General features: G+C 49.2%; 1 protein-coding gene across 1 annotated transcript in view; it reads left to right on the top strand.

Moving 5' to 3' along the window:
- LOC111141424 (adenosylhomocysteinase) overlaps positions 1-12,061 on the top strand; it is a 12,776-nt gene extending 715 nt beyond the window's left edge. The window contains exons 2-10 of the mRNA XM_022493967.1: positions 3,928-4,118; positions 5,231-5,306; positions 6,831-6,980; positions 7,874-7,986; positions 8,450-8,657; positions 8,746-8,833; positions 8,934-9,051; positions 9,831-10,025; positions 11,148-12,061. Coding sequence (XP_022349675.1) covers positions 3,928-4,118; positions 5,231-5,306; positions 6,831-6,980; positions 7,874-7,986; positions 8,450-8,657; positions 8,746-8,833; positions 8,934-9,051; positions 9,831-10,025; positions 11,148-11,279 — 1,271 coding nt within the window. The 3' untranslated portion in view covers positions 11,280-12,061. The remainder of the gene's footprint in view (positions 1-3,927; positions 4,119-5,230; positions 5,307-6,830; positions 6,981-7,873; positions 7,987-8,449; positions 8,658-8,745; positions 8,834-8,933; positions 9,052-9,830; positions 10,026-11,147) is intronic.
- The last annotated feature ends 1,000 nt before the right edge of the window (positions 12,062-13,061 follow it).

The following is a 13,061-nucleotide window of genomic DNA, read 5'->3' on the forward strand; positions in this document are numbered from 1 at the left end:
GGGGGGGGGAGGCCTGGACAGCTAGCCAGAGGCCGGCACTAGTCCACTCACAGGGGACTTTGGGCTCGTTACTCAACCTCTGGGGTCACTCTCCTGGTCAACAGGGACAGTCGTGCAGCGAATCTCGAAGAAAGCTTGGCGTGCTTAGAAAAATCCTTGCTGTCCTGTGGATTAAAGTTGATAAACTGCCAGTGTATTTTGGGCGTTTACTATGGGATGGGCACCACCTTTGACCTTTATTCTACATTAATTCATTTTATATCACGGTTTTTTAGGGAAGAGACTATTACTTTCTCATTTGTTGTTGAGTATGCGTAGTCACAGAAATAAAGGTAGCTTGCTCAAGATCTTACAGCAGGTTGGTGTTGGAGCAGGATATGAACGTAGGCCTTGAAGGCCTCTAAGCACACCCCTTTCACCACTGTGTAATTGAACACACTTGGCGCAAACTAATGAACTCTCAGCACAAACCTGTTCAGGCTGCTAGCAGTTTTTAAAGTAAATTCAAGACACCATTAAACCTGGAGAAAGGCATCAGTATTTATGGGGCACTTGCAGTGTATTTGGTGGTTTGCTTGTGTTTACAAAATAATCTTTGGAAGTAGACTTTATCCCATTATACAGAGGAAGAAACTGAGGCACTAGTAAGAAGTACTTGTAAAGATGCTGTGGAAATAGGATGCCTGGGTGGCTTAGTGGGTTAGGTCTTAGTGGGTTAGTTGGGCTCAGGTCATAATCTCAGGGTCCTGGGACAGAGCCCGGAGTTGGGCTCCCTGCTCAGTGGGGAGTGTGCTTCTCCCTTGCCCTCTGCTCCTCCCCTCTGCTTGTGCTCTCTTACATAAAATCTTTGGGGGAAAAAAAAAGATACTGTGGAAATGGTGGCTTATCAAATAGCCAGTTGTCCCCATGAAACTGAAGCCCAGGGACGCCTGGGTGGCTCAGTTGGTTGGACGACTGCCTTCGGCTCAGGTCGTGATCCCGGAGTCCCGGGATCAAGTCCCGCATCCGGCTCCCGGCTCCGCGGGGAGTCTGCTTCTCTCTCTGACCTTCTCCTTGCTCATGATCTCTCTCACTGTCTCTCTCTCAAATAAATAAATAGAATCTTAAAAAAAAAAGAAACTGAAGCCCAGAGAGGTTAAGTAAAGATCTCATTGGTGCCTGAGCTAGAATGGGGTCATGTCATACTGTGGAGAGATCAGCGGGCCAGGGTTGAGGGCCTTTTTGGAATGTTGCTGATGGGCTGGAAGAGGGTGAGACAGTGAAAGGGGAAAAGAGGAATCAAGAAATCTTAAAGATTTTGGCTGGAGTGGCTGGTCAAATGGTGGTTTCATTTCCCTAAAATGGGAAGATTGGGGAAGTAAAAGTTTGAGAGGGAGGAGGAGTCCCAAGGGCTCAAATGTGACACATAATAGATCTAACTGGGTATCCAAGTAGAGATGCTGAGTAGATAAGTTGGATTATATGAGTCCTAAGTTCAGGGGAGAAGTTTGGGCTGGAAATAACATAGGAATTGTTGCTGTAGGGAAGGTATTTAAAAGCTGTAATGTGATGAGCTCACCTGGTAAGAGAGAAGAGGGAGATGATGGAGCCCTGAAGGCTTCCAAACATTAGAGTCAGTTATAGGAATAGGAGCCAGGAGGGTAGGAAGAAAACCACGGGACGACAGACATAGAAGCCAAGAAAAGAAAGGGTTTCAGAAGGAGGACGTAATTAGTGGGAGCAGTGCTTCAGGGAGAAACATGAACATAGATAATTGACCATTAGATGTAGGATCAGACCAGTCTTGGGAGACCTTGAGAACAAGTTCAGTGGAGTAGTAATGTTGCACAAGAAGGTGAGAGGACAGGGTATCAAGCCCCACGCCACAGAAACTGTTCTCTTATAATAAGAATGCTTGGTCTACAGCTACGGAGGAGGAGGACTAGTGGATTGCATGAAGGCAATATGGCATAGTTCTGATTTCTTCTCAATGAATTGTGAAGTGAGGTTATTAGTTCATGAGGAGAGGTGCTAGAGGCTTGGACAGAGTAGGAAAAGAGTAAATTTTTTTTTTTTTTTTTTAAGAGAGAGAGAGTGTGCATGCAAGAGAGTACACCCACCCAGGCGCCCTGGGAGGGAGAGCCTTAAGCAGGCTCCATGCTCAGCACGAGAGGGCTCCCTCTCACAACCCTGAGATCATGACCTGAACCAAAATCAAGAGTTGGACACTTAACCAACTGAGCCACCAAGGTGCCCCAGCCTAAGGAGAGTAAATTTATTAAGAAAATCCTACGATTGGGGTGCCTGGGTGGCTCAATGGGTTAAGCCTCTGCCTTCGGCTCAGGTCATGGTCTCAGGGTCCTGGGATTGAGCCCAGGCTCACTGCTCAGCAGGGAGTCTGCTTCCCCCCTCTCTCTGCCTGCCTCTCTGCCTACTTGTGATCTCTACCCATCAAATTAATAAAATGTTAAAAAAAGAAAAAATCCCATGATTGCTGAATGTGCTGTGAGATTTGTGGTCTTAGTATGGTTATGATTTTCCTCCTGCTGGGCTCACTGACTTGGGTGCAGTGGAGGGTTGGGTGAGGGAGTTTTGCCAAGGAGTTCTCAGAGGGAAAGGGGAATCTTCCACTGTGGAAGAAATTGAGAATAGAAGGTGGTGTGGTGAGGGACTGTGGAAATCGGTAGGATTAATGCATTCGAGGTTCTGACCTGATCAGCTTTGCCCTTGTTGGAGTTTGGGCTCCAGAGGGAGAGGATTGGAAAGATGGGACATGGCCAGAGCTGGTTTTGAAATCAAGATTTCCAAAGGAGGGTCAGAATTGGTGATGGCCTGCCAAGGTGAATGGGTGGGTGTGGGGTGGGAGGGTGAAAGGGGAGGGTGTGTGTGTTGAGGCACTGGGGGAGTAGTTCCTCCCGTGGGGGAGGAATATTTCTTCTCTGAAATTGTTTAGATGTACAGTAGGAAGCAGACTTAGTTTTATTGTTACTATTCTCTGCAGTTCTTTCCCTCCCACCAACTACCTTTTTGGGTGATTGGCAGGACATAAATTTCCCTGAGGATAAAAATCTCCAGGAGTTTCAGCCCTCAGCCTAGAACTATTGAATCTTTTTTTCCAGGGGAGATTTACAAGGATGCCTGATGACTCTTAGCAGGGAAGTTTATAACCACTGACCTAGGGGATGAGCTGGTGTGGCCTGGGAGAGAGAAAGGGTGAAATTGTTAGAAGAATATTGAGATGGTGAGAGAGCTCATTATAGTATCCTTCTTTCCTGTCTGAGAATTTGGACACATTTGAGACATTTGGGGGGGGCAGAGAGAAGCCAAAATAGAACTCTCATTACTGATGACATCAAAGCCAGAGGGTGTAGATGAGTGTTGAAGTCCGATGATCCTGCTAGCAAATGGCCAAATTCAGGTACCCTGCAGGTACAGGCAAGGGGAGCTTAGGTACGTCTCCATGTGAAAGAACTTGCTCCCTGCAGGCTGGCTGGCTACTGCTTGCTTGCAAAAGGGAGAGCTTAACCGCGCATGCCCTTCATTCTTCCCAAGTTTACCAATCAGACACATCACTCTGGCTTCCCCAAGGGCAGAGAGAAGCCAAGAGTATTAGTTACACAGGTGAGTTTACTCCCAGTGGAAAGAAACATCGGTAGTGGGGAAGCAGCATTTTCATACGGTCAGGGAGATCAAGCAGCTGTGTTGTAGTGACTCCTTGATTACACGTGTTCTCCCACAAGGCTGTAAGCTGCGGTTAGGCAGGGACCATGTCTGTCTGTCTTTGACTGCCCTGTCTCCGTAAATCCTTGTTGTGTTAGTGAGAGTGCAGTGACCAGATTGCTCACTTGAGAGTTTTGTGTCCACAAGTGGATGAGCGAGAATGGTGGTGTTTTGTGGTTGGTGGGAGGAGGCGGCTCACGGAACTCCCCATCCATCTTGGTCCTACAGCCGACATCAGCCTGGCCTCCTGGGGACGCAAGGCCCTGGACATCGCGGAGAATGAGATGCCGGGCCTGATGCGCATGAGGGAGATGTACTCGGCCTCTAAGCCACTGAAGGGCGCCCGCATCGCTGGCTGTCTACACATGACTGTGGAGACAGCTGTCCTCATTGAGACCCTCGTGGCCCTGGGTGCAGAGGTGAGGCCCTCAGCATTTCCTGTGGGGGGTGGGGACGTCCAATGTGGTGCCCCTGGGGCCCAGTAGGGGCTCCAGGCTTGTCACAGTGCCACCACCCTTTGTGGTGACTGTTCTTATGCATGTTTTTGCCCTGACTGCGAAGATAGTTTGAGTTCCTTCAGTTCACATCCTGCTGACTGAGGAGCTCTGGGTAGGAAAAAACTCAAGGCTGATGTCCCACTGAGTCATCTAAGGACTGCCTCTCATGGGCCCTCCCAGGGTCCAGTGCCCGCCATGGACCAGTCATGGTGCCAGGAGGATGGGTGTGCTCTCGTTGTTTCAGCCTGGGTTTTAAGTGCCAACGGCTGGCGGCTCTTCCAACCTCTCTGGGAGTTTTAGAGTAAGATGGTTTCCTGAGACGCAGCAGGGAAGAGCAGCCAAAACCAACTAACCAAGCTACCAACCCTCAGTCCTTGGACCTCTTATTTCTCTTCAACGTTCACACTCAGTGGTCTGATTTCATGGCTTTAAGTACTGTCTGTACAATTCCAAAATACTTGTATTAGACTGGGCTTCTCCCCGCAACTCCAGACTATGTATCCGGCTGTTGCTGTGTCCGTCATCTCCACTTAAGAGATCTAGTAGACATCTCAACCTCAACATGTCCAAACTCATGATTTCCTGTCCCCCTCCTCCTCCTGCAGTCTTCCTCATGTAAGTAAATGGAAACACCAGCCTTCCAGGTTCTCTCCGTCCAAGGACCTGGACTCCTTTTTCTCTCTCCCGCCAGCAACTAACCCCACAGCAAATTCTGTCATCTCGGCCTTCAGGATAGACCCGTCATCACCTCCGCTGCTACCATGGCATTTCTCGTCTGAACTCTTCCAGCAGCTTCCTCACTTATCTCCTTGCTTCCTTGTGGAGCCCTTTGCCCTCCCCATAGCACGAGGTGATGTCTTAAAACCTAAATCGGGTTTTGTTAATGCTCTGGCTCCCATCCACTCACCAGTTGTCCCCAGCCTATGGTTGAAGAGACCCGCTGGGCCTCGTCCCCCTTGTTCCAGGGCTTTGCTCGATCCCTGTCCAGTGCATGAGCCGTCTGACCAGCAGCCCTGTCTCGTTGGCTCTTCTAGGTGCAGTGGTCCAGCTGCAACATCTTCTCGACCCAGGACCACGCAGCTGCTGCCATCGCCAAGGCTGGCATTCCAGGTGAGTCCTGTTTGCTGCTGAGGGATGTGGGAATGCATAATGGGGCTCTGCTTCTCCCTTTTCTGCCTCACTGACTCGCACCGCAGCAGGTTTTCCCATGGCAGGGGAGAGGGGTTCCGGTCACAGAATTCTAGCCTAGTGATTTAAGGAAAGAGTTGTTTTGTGCCACTGTCATCTAAAATCCTCTGGGATGCACTTCCTGGCCCATCCCAAATCACATAACCAGGGAGGGTGGGATCCTATGATTGGGAACCACATGATGCTGAGGAGAGTAAGTTCCTTAAAGGAAGATGTACGTCTATTTCCAAAAGAATCAGGGGGGATACTGGGTGGAAAAATAGCCCCAGAGGTCCATTGCCTAGAGTCTGATGGTCTAGGAGGCTGAGGAAAGGCTTCGTCACAAGCTGCTAGATAAACAGGTACACATCTGCTGGGACTTTGGGAGGGAAGTGGTTAGCTCTGATGGTGATTAAATAGGACATTCTCAATTCCCTCTAACCAGCCATTGGTGGAGAGAATGGGTGGGGGAGGACCCTTCCAGAGCCTGGACTGGCAGGTCCCCCAATCCTCTGCCTTATTTGGCTCCGTGACCCTTTTCTGGGAGAGGCCTTGTTTTCAAGACCACCCACCATCTGCTGTAGTTCAGGGGAGAGGGCAGCTGGGCCTGCTTGGCCAGTTTCGTTTGCTCACAGGAGATTACAGGAGCCCAGCATCAGTGTCCCACTCTGGGCCGGCAGTTAGGAGGAGGCCTGGATTCTGGTGCCTGTTCTCGAATGCCCATGCTGTGACCTGGCCGCATCTTAGCCCCTCTCTGGGCATCAAAAATGAATGATGGTAATGCCTGCCTCAGAGTGTTACTGCGAGGAAAAATGAGATGGAGCATGAGGCAGTCAAAATAATGTCTGGCACAGAGAAAGTGCTCCACGCACAGTAGCTGCTATTAATAATTTTTTAGCCAGACTTAGCCCAGGACAACCCACCACAGAGACTACTGGGCCCTCAAGTCCTTTCAGTGCAGAATGGATCTTGGATCTTGGCTTGTGGGTCCACCTGAGTGTGGCTCCGTGATCCTGTAGCACTTTGCAGCATTAGGCATTGTGGGTGGGAGCCCCGGTCACTTGTTGCTGTCCCCGTCCTTGGGGTCCAGACAGAAGGGGGTAGGGAAGGAAATAATTATTTCCAGATACCTATATCTGGAGGGGCCGTACTTGGCCTCCATCTCACTTAATGAGTACTGTTAGAGGTGAAGAAACTGAGGCTGTCAGAAGTGAAGAAACTGAGGCTGTCAGAAGTGAAGTGCTTTGTTCAAAGTCTCCCAGCTGGTGAATGGAGAACCAGGATTTGCCCTCAGATCAAGCTGGTTCCAAGTTCTGTTCTTTTCACTGCCTGAGTCCTCAGAGGGCCTGGAGGTGGCTGGGGATGGAAACTCGGTAGGAGATCGCATTGGCTGTGCTCAGGTGGCTGCCTGTAGCAGGCCTCAGTGGGGAGGGTGAGTCCCGATGTACTGTGCCACCCAACCTCCAGTGTACGCCTGGAAGGGTGAGACAGACGAGGAGTACCTGTGGTGCATTGAGCAGACGCTGTACTTCAAGGACGGGCCCCTCAACATGATTCTGGATGACGGCGGTGACCTCACCAACCTCATTCACACCAAGTACCCACAGCTCCTGTCAGGTAAGTGGGGTAGGTGGGTGGGCAGGGTATTGGTAGGCTAGATGGGGCCTGCTTGCCCGTGTGAAGGCAGCAGCCCTGGCAGAACTCCACTGCCTAGAGCAGCAGATTCTGTGGAAGATGGGAAGATGGCAGGCTCCTGCAGACATGCTGGGGCCTGGCCTCCTGATTTCTGATGGTGTGGGGCTGAGGTGGTGGGGGGAGGTCTGGCTAAGGTCTGGTTTGAGGGCTGGGAACAGCTGGGAAGGAGTCAGCTTTGTTAAATCAGGGTGGGAAGGAATGTAGAGGGGTTAGGCAGTACAAAGGCCCCGAGGCAGGAAAGGATGGACTATTCAGGAAACTGAAGGGAAGCCAGTGTGGCATTCCTTTACTGAGGGGAATTGCAGGGTGAGGACGGAGCTTTAATGACGGGTGGATGTGTGAGGACTTAACAGGCCAAGAGAAAAGAGTTTGGCTTGATCCTGAGAGGAAAGAGAAGTAATTGGGTGGTATTAAAAAGATTTCTCTGAAAATATATACATTAAAAATGGCTGCTGGGCTCTGTGTAGAAGGTGGGTTGTGGCTGGGAGACCAGGCGAGAGATGATGGTGGCAGGGACTAGGGCAGTGGCAGTTCGAAGGGAGAGCTTGGGGATTGCTGGGAGACGGGATCCTTAGGGCTGGTGATGGTGGTGACTTCCCTTGCATGCTGGGCTAGAGGATCGGGTGACTGGTATCAGTCACAGAGATGGGAACCCAGAAAGAAAAGCAGCTTTTGGGGCAGAGATGAGGGATTTGGGTGAGTTGAGGTGTGGGCTCTTTGAGGCTCTTGGGGTCTCATCCCAGAGGCACGGCCATTAATTATCCTTTGGTCATCCCCTTCCTGGCCTTAGCCTCATGCCCTCCTCTCTTGTCCAGGCATCCGAGGCATTTCTGAAGAGACCACAACGGGGGTCCACAACCTATACAAGATGATGGCCAACGGGAAGCTGAAGGTGCCTGCCATCAACGTCAATGACTCAGTCACCAAGGTGAGTCTGTGGGGCAGTGTCGTGTTCAGCCGTTCATTCCCAGTGCAGCTCAGGAGCAGGCCTCTGAAGAAAGGGAAGCCTGGGAAGGCTGTAGGCCAAGGACTTGAAGCCCTCATTTGACAGGGGGAAAGGAGTTATAATGACTGAGGGTAATAAGTGCATTAAAGAGGGAAGAATTATACAATGAGTTTTAGAGCTAGACAGCCAGAGCTTTAAAGTGAAGCAGATTCTAGGCAATCTCTCTTAGTAGTTGATCCTCAGGAAGCCTTCTAGACTGGCATAGAAGGGCTAGGGAGAATGTCTTGGGCTGATCAGAGCAAGGGGCATATGAGCACATTAGCTGGTGGGGAGAAGTCACAGGAAGTGATGAGCCCAAGCCCCACTAGGCCAAGATGCTGAGAGTAGGCCCGAGGCCCCAGGGCCTTGCCTGCCCCCGTCACCCCTTTGCCCCTTCTCCTTTCAGAGCAAGTTTGACAACCTGTATGGCTGCCGGGAGTCTCTTATAGATGGCATCAAGCGGGCTACAGATGTGATGATTGCAGGCAAGGTGGCAGTGGTAGCAGGCTATGGCGATGTGGGCAAAGGTTGTGCCCAGGCCCTGAGGGGTTTTGGGGCCCGCGTCATCATCACGGAGATCGACCCCATCAATGCACTGCAGGCTGCCATGGAGGGTATGATAGGGCAAGGGTTGGCTGTCAGCCACTGGGGCCAGAGGGGCAGGGCCACCCTGGATGACCCGTGGACGCCATCTCTGCACAGGCTATGAGGTGACCACTATGGATGAGGCCTGTCAGGAGGGCAACATATTTGTCACCACCACAGGCTGTACTGACATCATCCTTGGCCGGTAGGTGCCAGGTTGGGGGTCGCAGGGAGCGAGGAAGAAGACAGGCTTGGGGCTGCTCTTTGTCCCTGACAGCCTCCCATGGGTTGGCACTCCCCAACAGGCACTTTGAGCAGATGAAAGATGACTCCATAGTGTGTAACATTGGACACTTTGACGTGGAGATTGATGTCAAGTGGCTGAATGAAAATGCTGTGGAGAAGGTGAACATCAAACCCCAGGTGAGAAGCCCCAGCAGGGTGGGCGGATGAAGGCAGAGGGGGATGTGTTTGTGGGCTGGTCACCAAGAAGAGTAGATGAGGAGGCTCTGGCAATCTGGGCAGTGGAATGGGGGAGGACAAGGGCCTAGTTTCAGGGCCACTTAAATCAGAATCTTAGAGTGACACCAAGATATCCCCATATTTTTTTAAAGCTCCCAAGATGATTCTGCTGTGCAGCTAAGGTTGGGCACCCCTCCCACTTCGACTAAGCGTGGCGATCGAGAACAGGGGATTTGTCCTCAAAATGTCCAGGCTCAAATTGCAGCAACTTAACCCTTTAAACTTCAGTTTCTCTATCTGTGAAATGAGGATAATAATAGTACTTAAATCATAGAGTGGTTACTGGAATCAAATGTAATAATTATATACAAATATATAATTAGTTTGTGTACGCTTTTAACCCAGGGCACATGGCAATAATAATGATAATAACGTTAGTTAATACTTACTGAGTACTTAGGATCTGCCAGGCCATGTGTCAAGGGCTTTACACGTGTCAGCTCATTAAATTCTCACAGCAGACCTGTGAGCTCTACAGCTCAGAGCTCCTTAAAAACTATTGGCTCTTACTAATTGTGAGTGCCTGGCCCTGTGCTGGGGGTTGTTCTAGGACAGTCCAGTCCCTTCACAGACACTGCTGGAGGCAGGAAGGCCTGCTAGACAAGAGGGTAGGATGAGGCAGGGATGGACATTAGGAACAATGTCCTGCCAACCCTCACTGCTGCTCTGCCCACTTACAGGTGGACCGCTACTGGCTGAAAAATGGGCGCCGTATCATCCTGTTGGCTGAGGGCCGGCTGGTCAACCTAGGCTGTGCCACGGGCCACCCCAGCTTTGTGATGAGCAACTCCTTCACCAACCAAGTGCTGGCACAAATAGAGTTGTGGACCCACCCAGACAAGTACTCTGTTGGGGTCCACTTCCTGCCCAAGAAGGTGGGTTTGCATTTCTGCCCTCTTACGGGTCCTCCCAGAGTCCTCCACAGGGCAGAAATCATTCTCTCCATTTATCAGAGGAGGAAACTGAGGCCCAAAAGCAGGGACTGACTCCCAGAGAGCAGCTGTTGCCGCTAGGGGAGCTGGCCTTCCCCTAGAGTGCGTGATCCACAAGAGAGCAAAGGAGGAAGCTTCAAGTGCCTTTTAGGACCTAGTCTCCAAGTCCCACAACATCATTTCTGCTTTATTCTATTCATTGGAAGTGAGTCACTCAAAGAGCGAGGAATTGGCTCTACCTCTTGAAGGAAAGGATATTATGAATTTATAGACAAAGAATTTAAGGATATATTGTAAAACAGTGAACAGCCATTTTAACTTAAAAGGAAACCCTTGGTTATATAACAGAGAAGTCTAAGAGTCAGACAGTGGACCTAGGGATTCATCTTCCTCTGTGTCTTGGCTGTTCTCTTCTTTAGATTCACTTCACTTGTCAAATAGACTTGCCACTGACTGACGAGCTGAGACCGATACCCTCCCTGTTTAAGATTCCCTCCCCGGGGCTCCCGGGTGGCTCAGTTGGTTGAGCAACTGCCTTCCACTTGGGTCATGATCCTGGAGTCCTGGGATCAAGTCCCGCATCGGGCTCCCGGCTCCATGGGGAGTCTGCTTCTCCCTCTGACCTTTTCCTCTCTCATGCTCTCTCTCACTATCTCTCAAATAAATAGATAAAATCTTAAAAAAAAAAAAAAATTTCTCCCTGTTTAGGAATTAAAGAATCCCTTTCTCTGTCGTAGAAAATATGTTCTGTTCATAGATAAATTCCAGAGCAGCGTTTGGTAGTTGCTTGGGTTGGTGGAGGGTGAGGAAGGAGATGTAGTCAATGGTCTCACCAGGGCTACTTGGAGGGGGTATTTTGCATGGTTCCCTCTTGAGGAAGGGGAGCTGGGCAGCCAAAAACAACCCATCCAGTGAAGCTGGCTGTGAGGATAGAATGAGGTAATATGTGTAACATGTATGATGGATACTTCAACAGAGTAGTTCTTGTCTCTCTTAGTAGCTGGTTGCAGGTAATGAGTCCCAGAGCATGACACTGATTCTAGATCTTCCTGTGTTTCTCTCTAGTTGGATGAAGCAGTGGCTGAAGCCCACCTGACTAAGCTGAATGTGAAGCTGACCAAGCTGACTGAGAAGCAGGCCCAGTACTTGGGCTTGTCCCGTGATGGTCCCTTCAAGCCTGATCATTACCGCTACTGAGAACCAGGCCTACTGTTTGCCTTATAGCTGCTGGCCTTGCTGGGGTCCCACCTCTCTTCCCCAAGAGCAAATGGCACCAACTTTGAGATAGGTTTGTTAATGTTCCCCATTGACTCCCCAGAGCTAGTCACTCCATCTTTGGCCTCTGGTGCATCCCTCATACTGTTCTAAGTGTGGCAGATGGAATTGAGAAGCCCCTTCTCAAGCCCTGGTCATCACAAGTACATAGGAGATACCCACAGGAAACCATGAGCTCAGGGGTTTTGGAACTGCTCAGTCAGTCCTTACTTGGGTTGGAAGTCAGCAGTGGTGGTCACAAAGTGCATGCACTTTACCATCTAGGCCCTCACCTGGCCTGGGGACTTTACACATGTTCTTAGTTTACTGATTCACTGGTTCCTCAGCCCATGACATGAGAATGAACTGTATCAGAGAGCTGGGAGGAACTTTTGGGAGTTTGATGTCCCTGAGAACCTACCTTAGTGCTGCAGATTCTCTTGTTTAAGAGGTTTCACAGAACAATGAGGTTAGTGCTGTCAGTTTCTATTTTACACAGGTTAGAGTATACTGTTAAGGGAGAGCAAGAAAAAGAGAAGTGACACCCAGAGGTTGAGAGGGGCCAGAGAATCATAAAAGGAGGCATAGATCTGCCACCTCTTTGGAACACGATGGTTCCTGTCACAACCCTGGATCAAAAAGATTCATTTGGTTTATAATGTTTAATGTTTATAATGTTAAAAGACAGCAGGAAGATGGGTAAATAAAAATTTTGGTGCCTAAAAGAATTCTGAGCCTTTATTATACAGATAATCCACAGCCAACAATAAATGCCGTGGATAAGAAGTAATAGTTGCCTGTAGATGAAGACGAGGGTTTATTTGCAGTGTGGGGTGGGGTGATAAAGCCTGCAAGCAAACCCTTGGACTTGGAAGAATGGGTAAAATGAAGAGAGAATTTGATCTCTTGAGGATTGTGTCTTGTAAACTTGCATGTTTTTTAACCTAATCTATCATTTAATAGGTGGATTTAGCCCATTTATATTTATTGTAATCTCTATTCAAATTTTTTCATCTACCTTATTTTTTTGTGTTTCATTCATCTTTTCTTTTTCTTCCCCTTTATACTTTGGGTTGATCCAGTGCTCCTTGGGGGGAGCTATTACTTACTGAGCATCTACTGGATGCTAGGTGCTTCATTATTGATTTTCTTTATTCTCATAATAAGCTTAGTAATAATGTTACCCCAACTTTATAGTTGAGAGTGGAGACTCAGATTAAATGTCTTTCCTAAAGTCCCACAGTTTATAAGAGGCTACTTCTAGGAAATTGAGGTCCCTCCTATTTGCTGAAATGGTCATATATTGAACTCTGTGCTGGTCCTGGAAGTCAAGAACCCACCTGGAAAGGGTAACTGAAGACTATTCTATGGGTCATTCACTGGATGGAGGGCGTGATGGGGATATTGGGATGTTTGAGACCTGACTAGCCTTCTGGGATCAAGCTAGAGGGAGAATACACTTACAAAACAGCTTTGCCATCTCCTGGCATTTCTTTTTCTCTGCCCAGCTTTAGAGTTCAGTTCCTGGCAGTAGTAGGAGAAAGGCACAGGGAAGAGGTAATGCTTGAAATGGATTATGAAAGAACTGTTGAATTTTAACGGGAGGAATTGAAGGAAAGGGCATTCCAGGCAGAACAGCTTAAGCAAGTGTGAGTTGAGGGGATGGGTTAGGATAGAGTTGTTCAGCTGTAATTTAGGAGAAGCTATGAGATAAAGGGCTTGAAA

The sequence above is a fragment of the Enhydra lutris genome, unplaced genomic scaffold, assembly GCF_002288905.1.
Source record: "Enhydra lutris kenyoni isolate GAN:26980312 unplaced genomic scaffold, ASM228890v2 scaffoldscaffold6, whole genome shotgun sequence".
In the NCBI taxonomy this organism is placed as follows: Eukaryota; Metazoa; Chordata; class Mammalia; order Carnivora; family Mustelidae; genus Enhydra; species Enhydra lutris.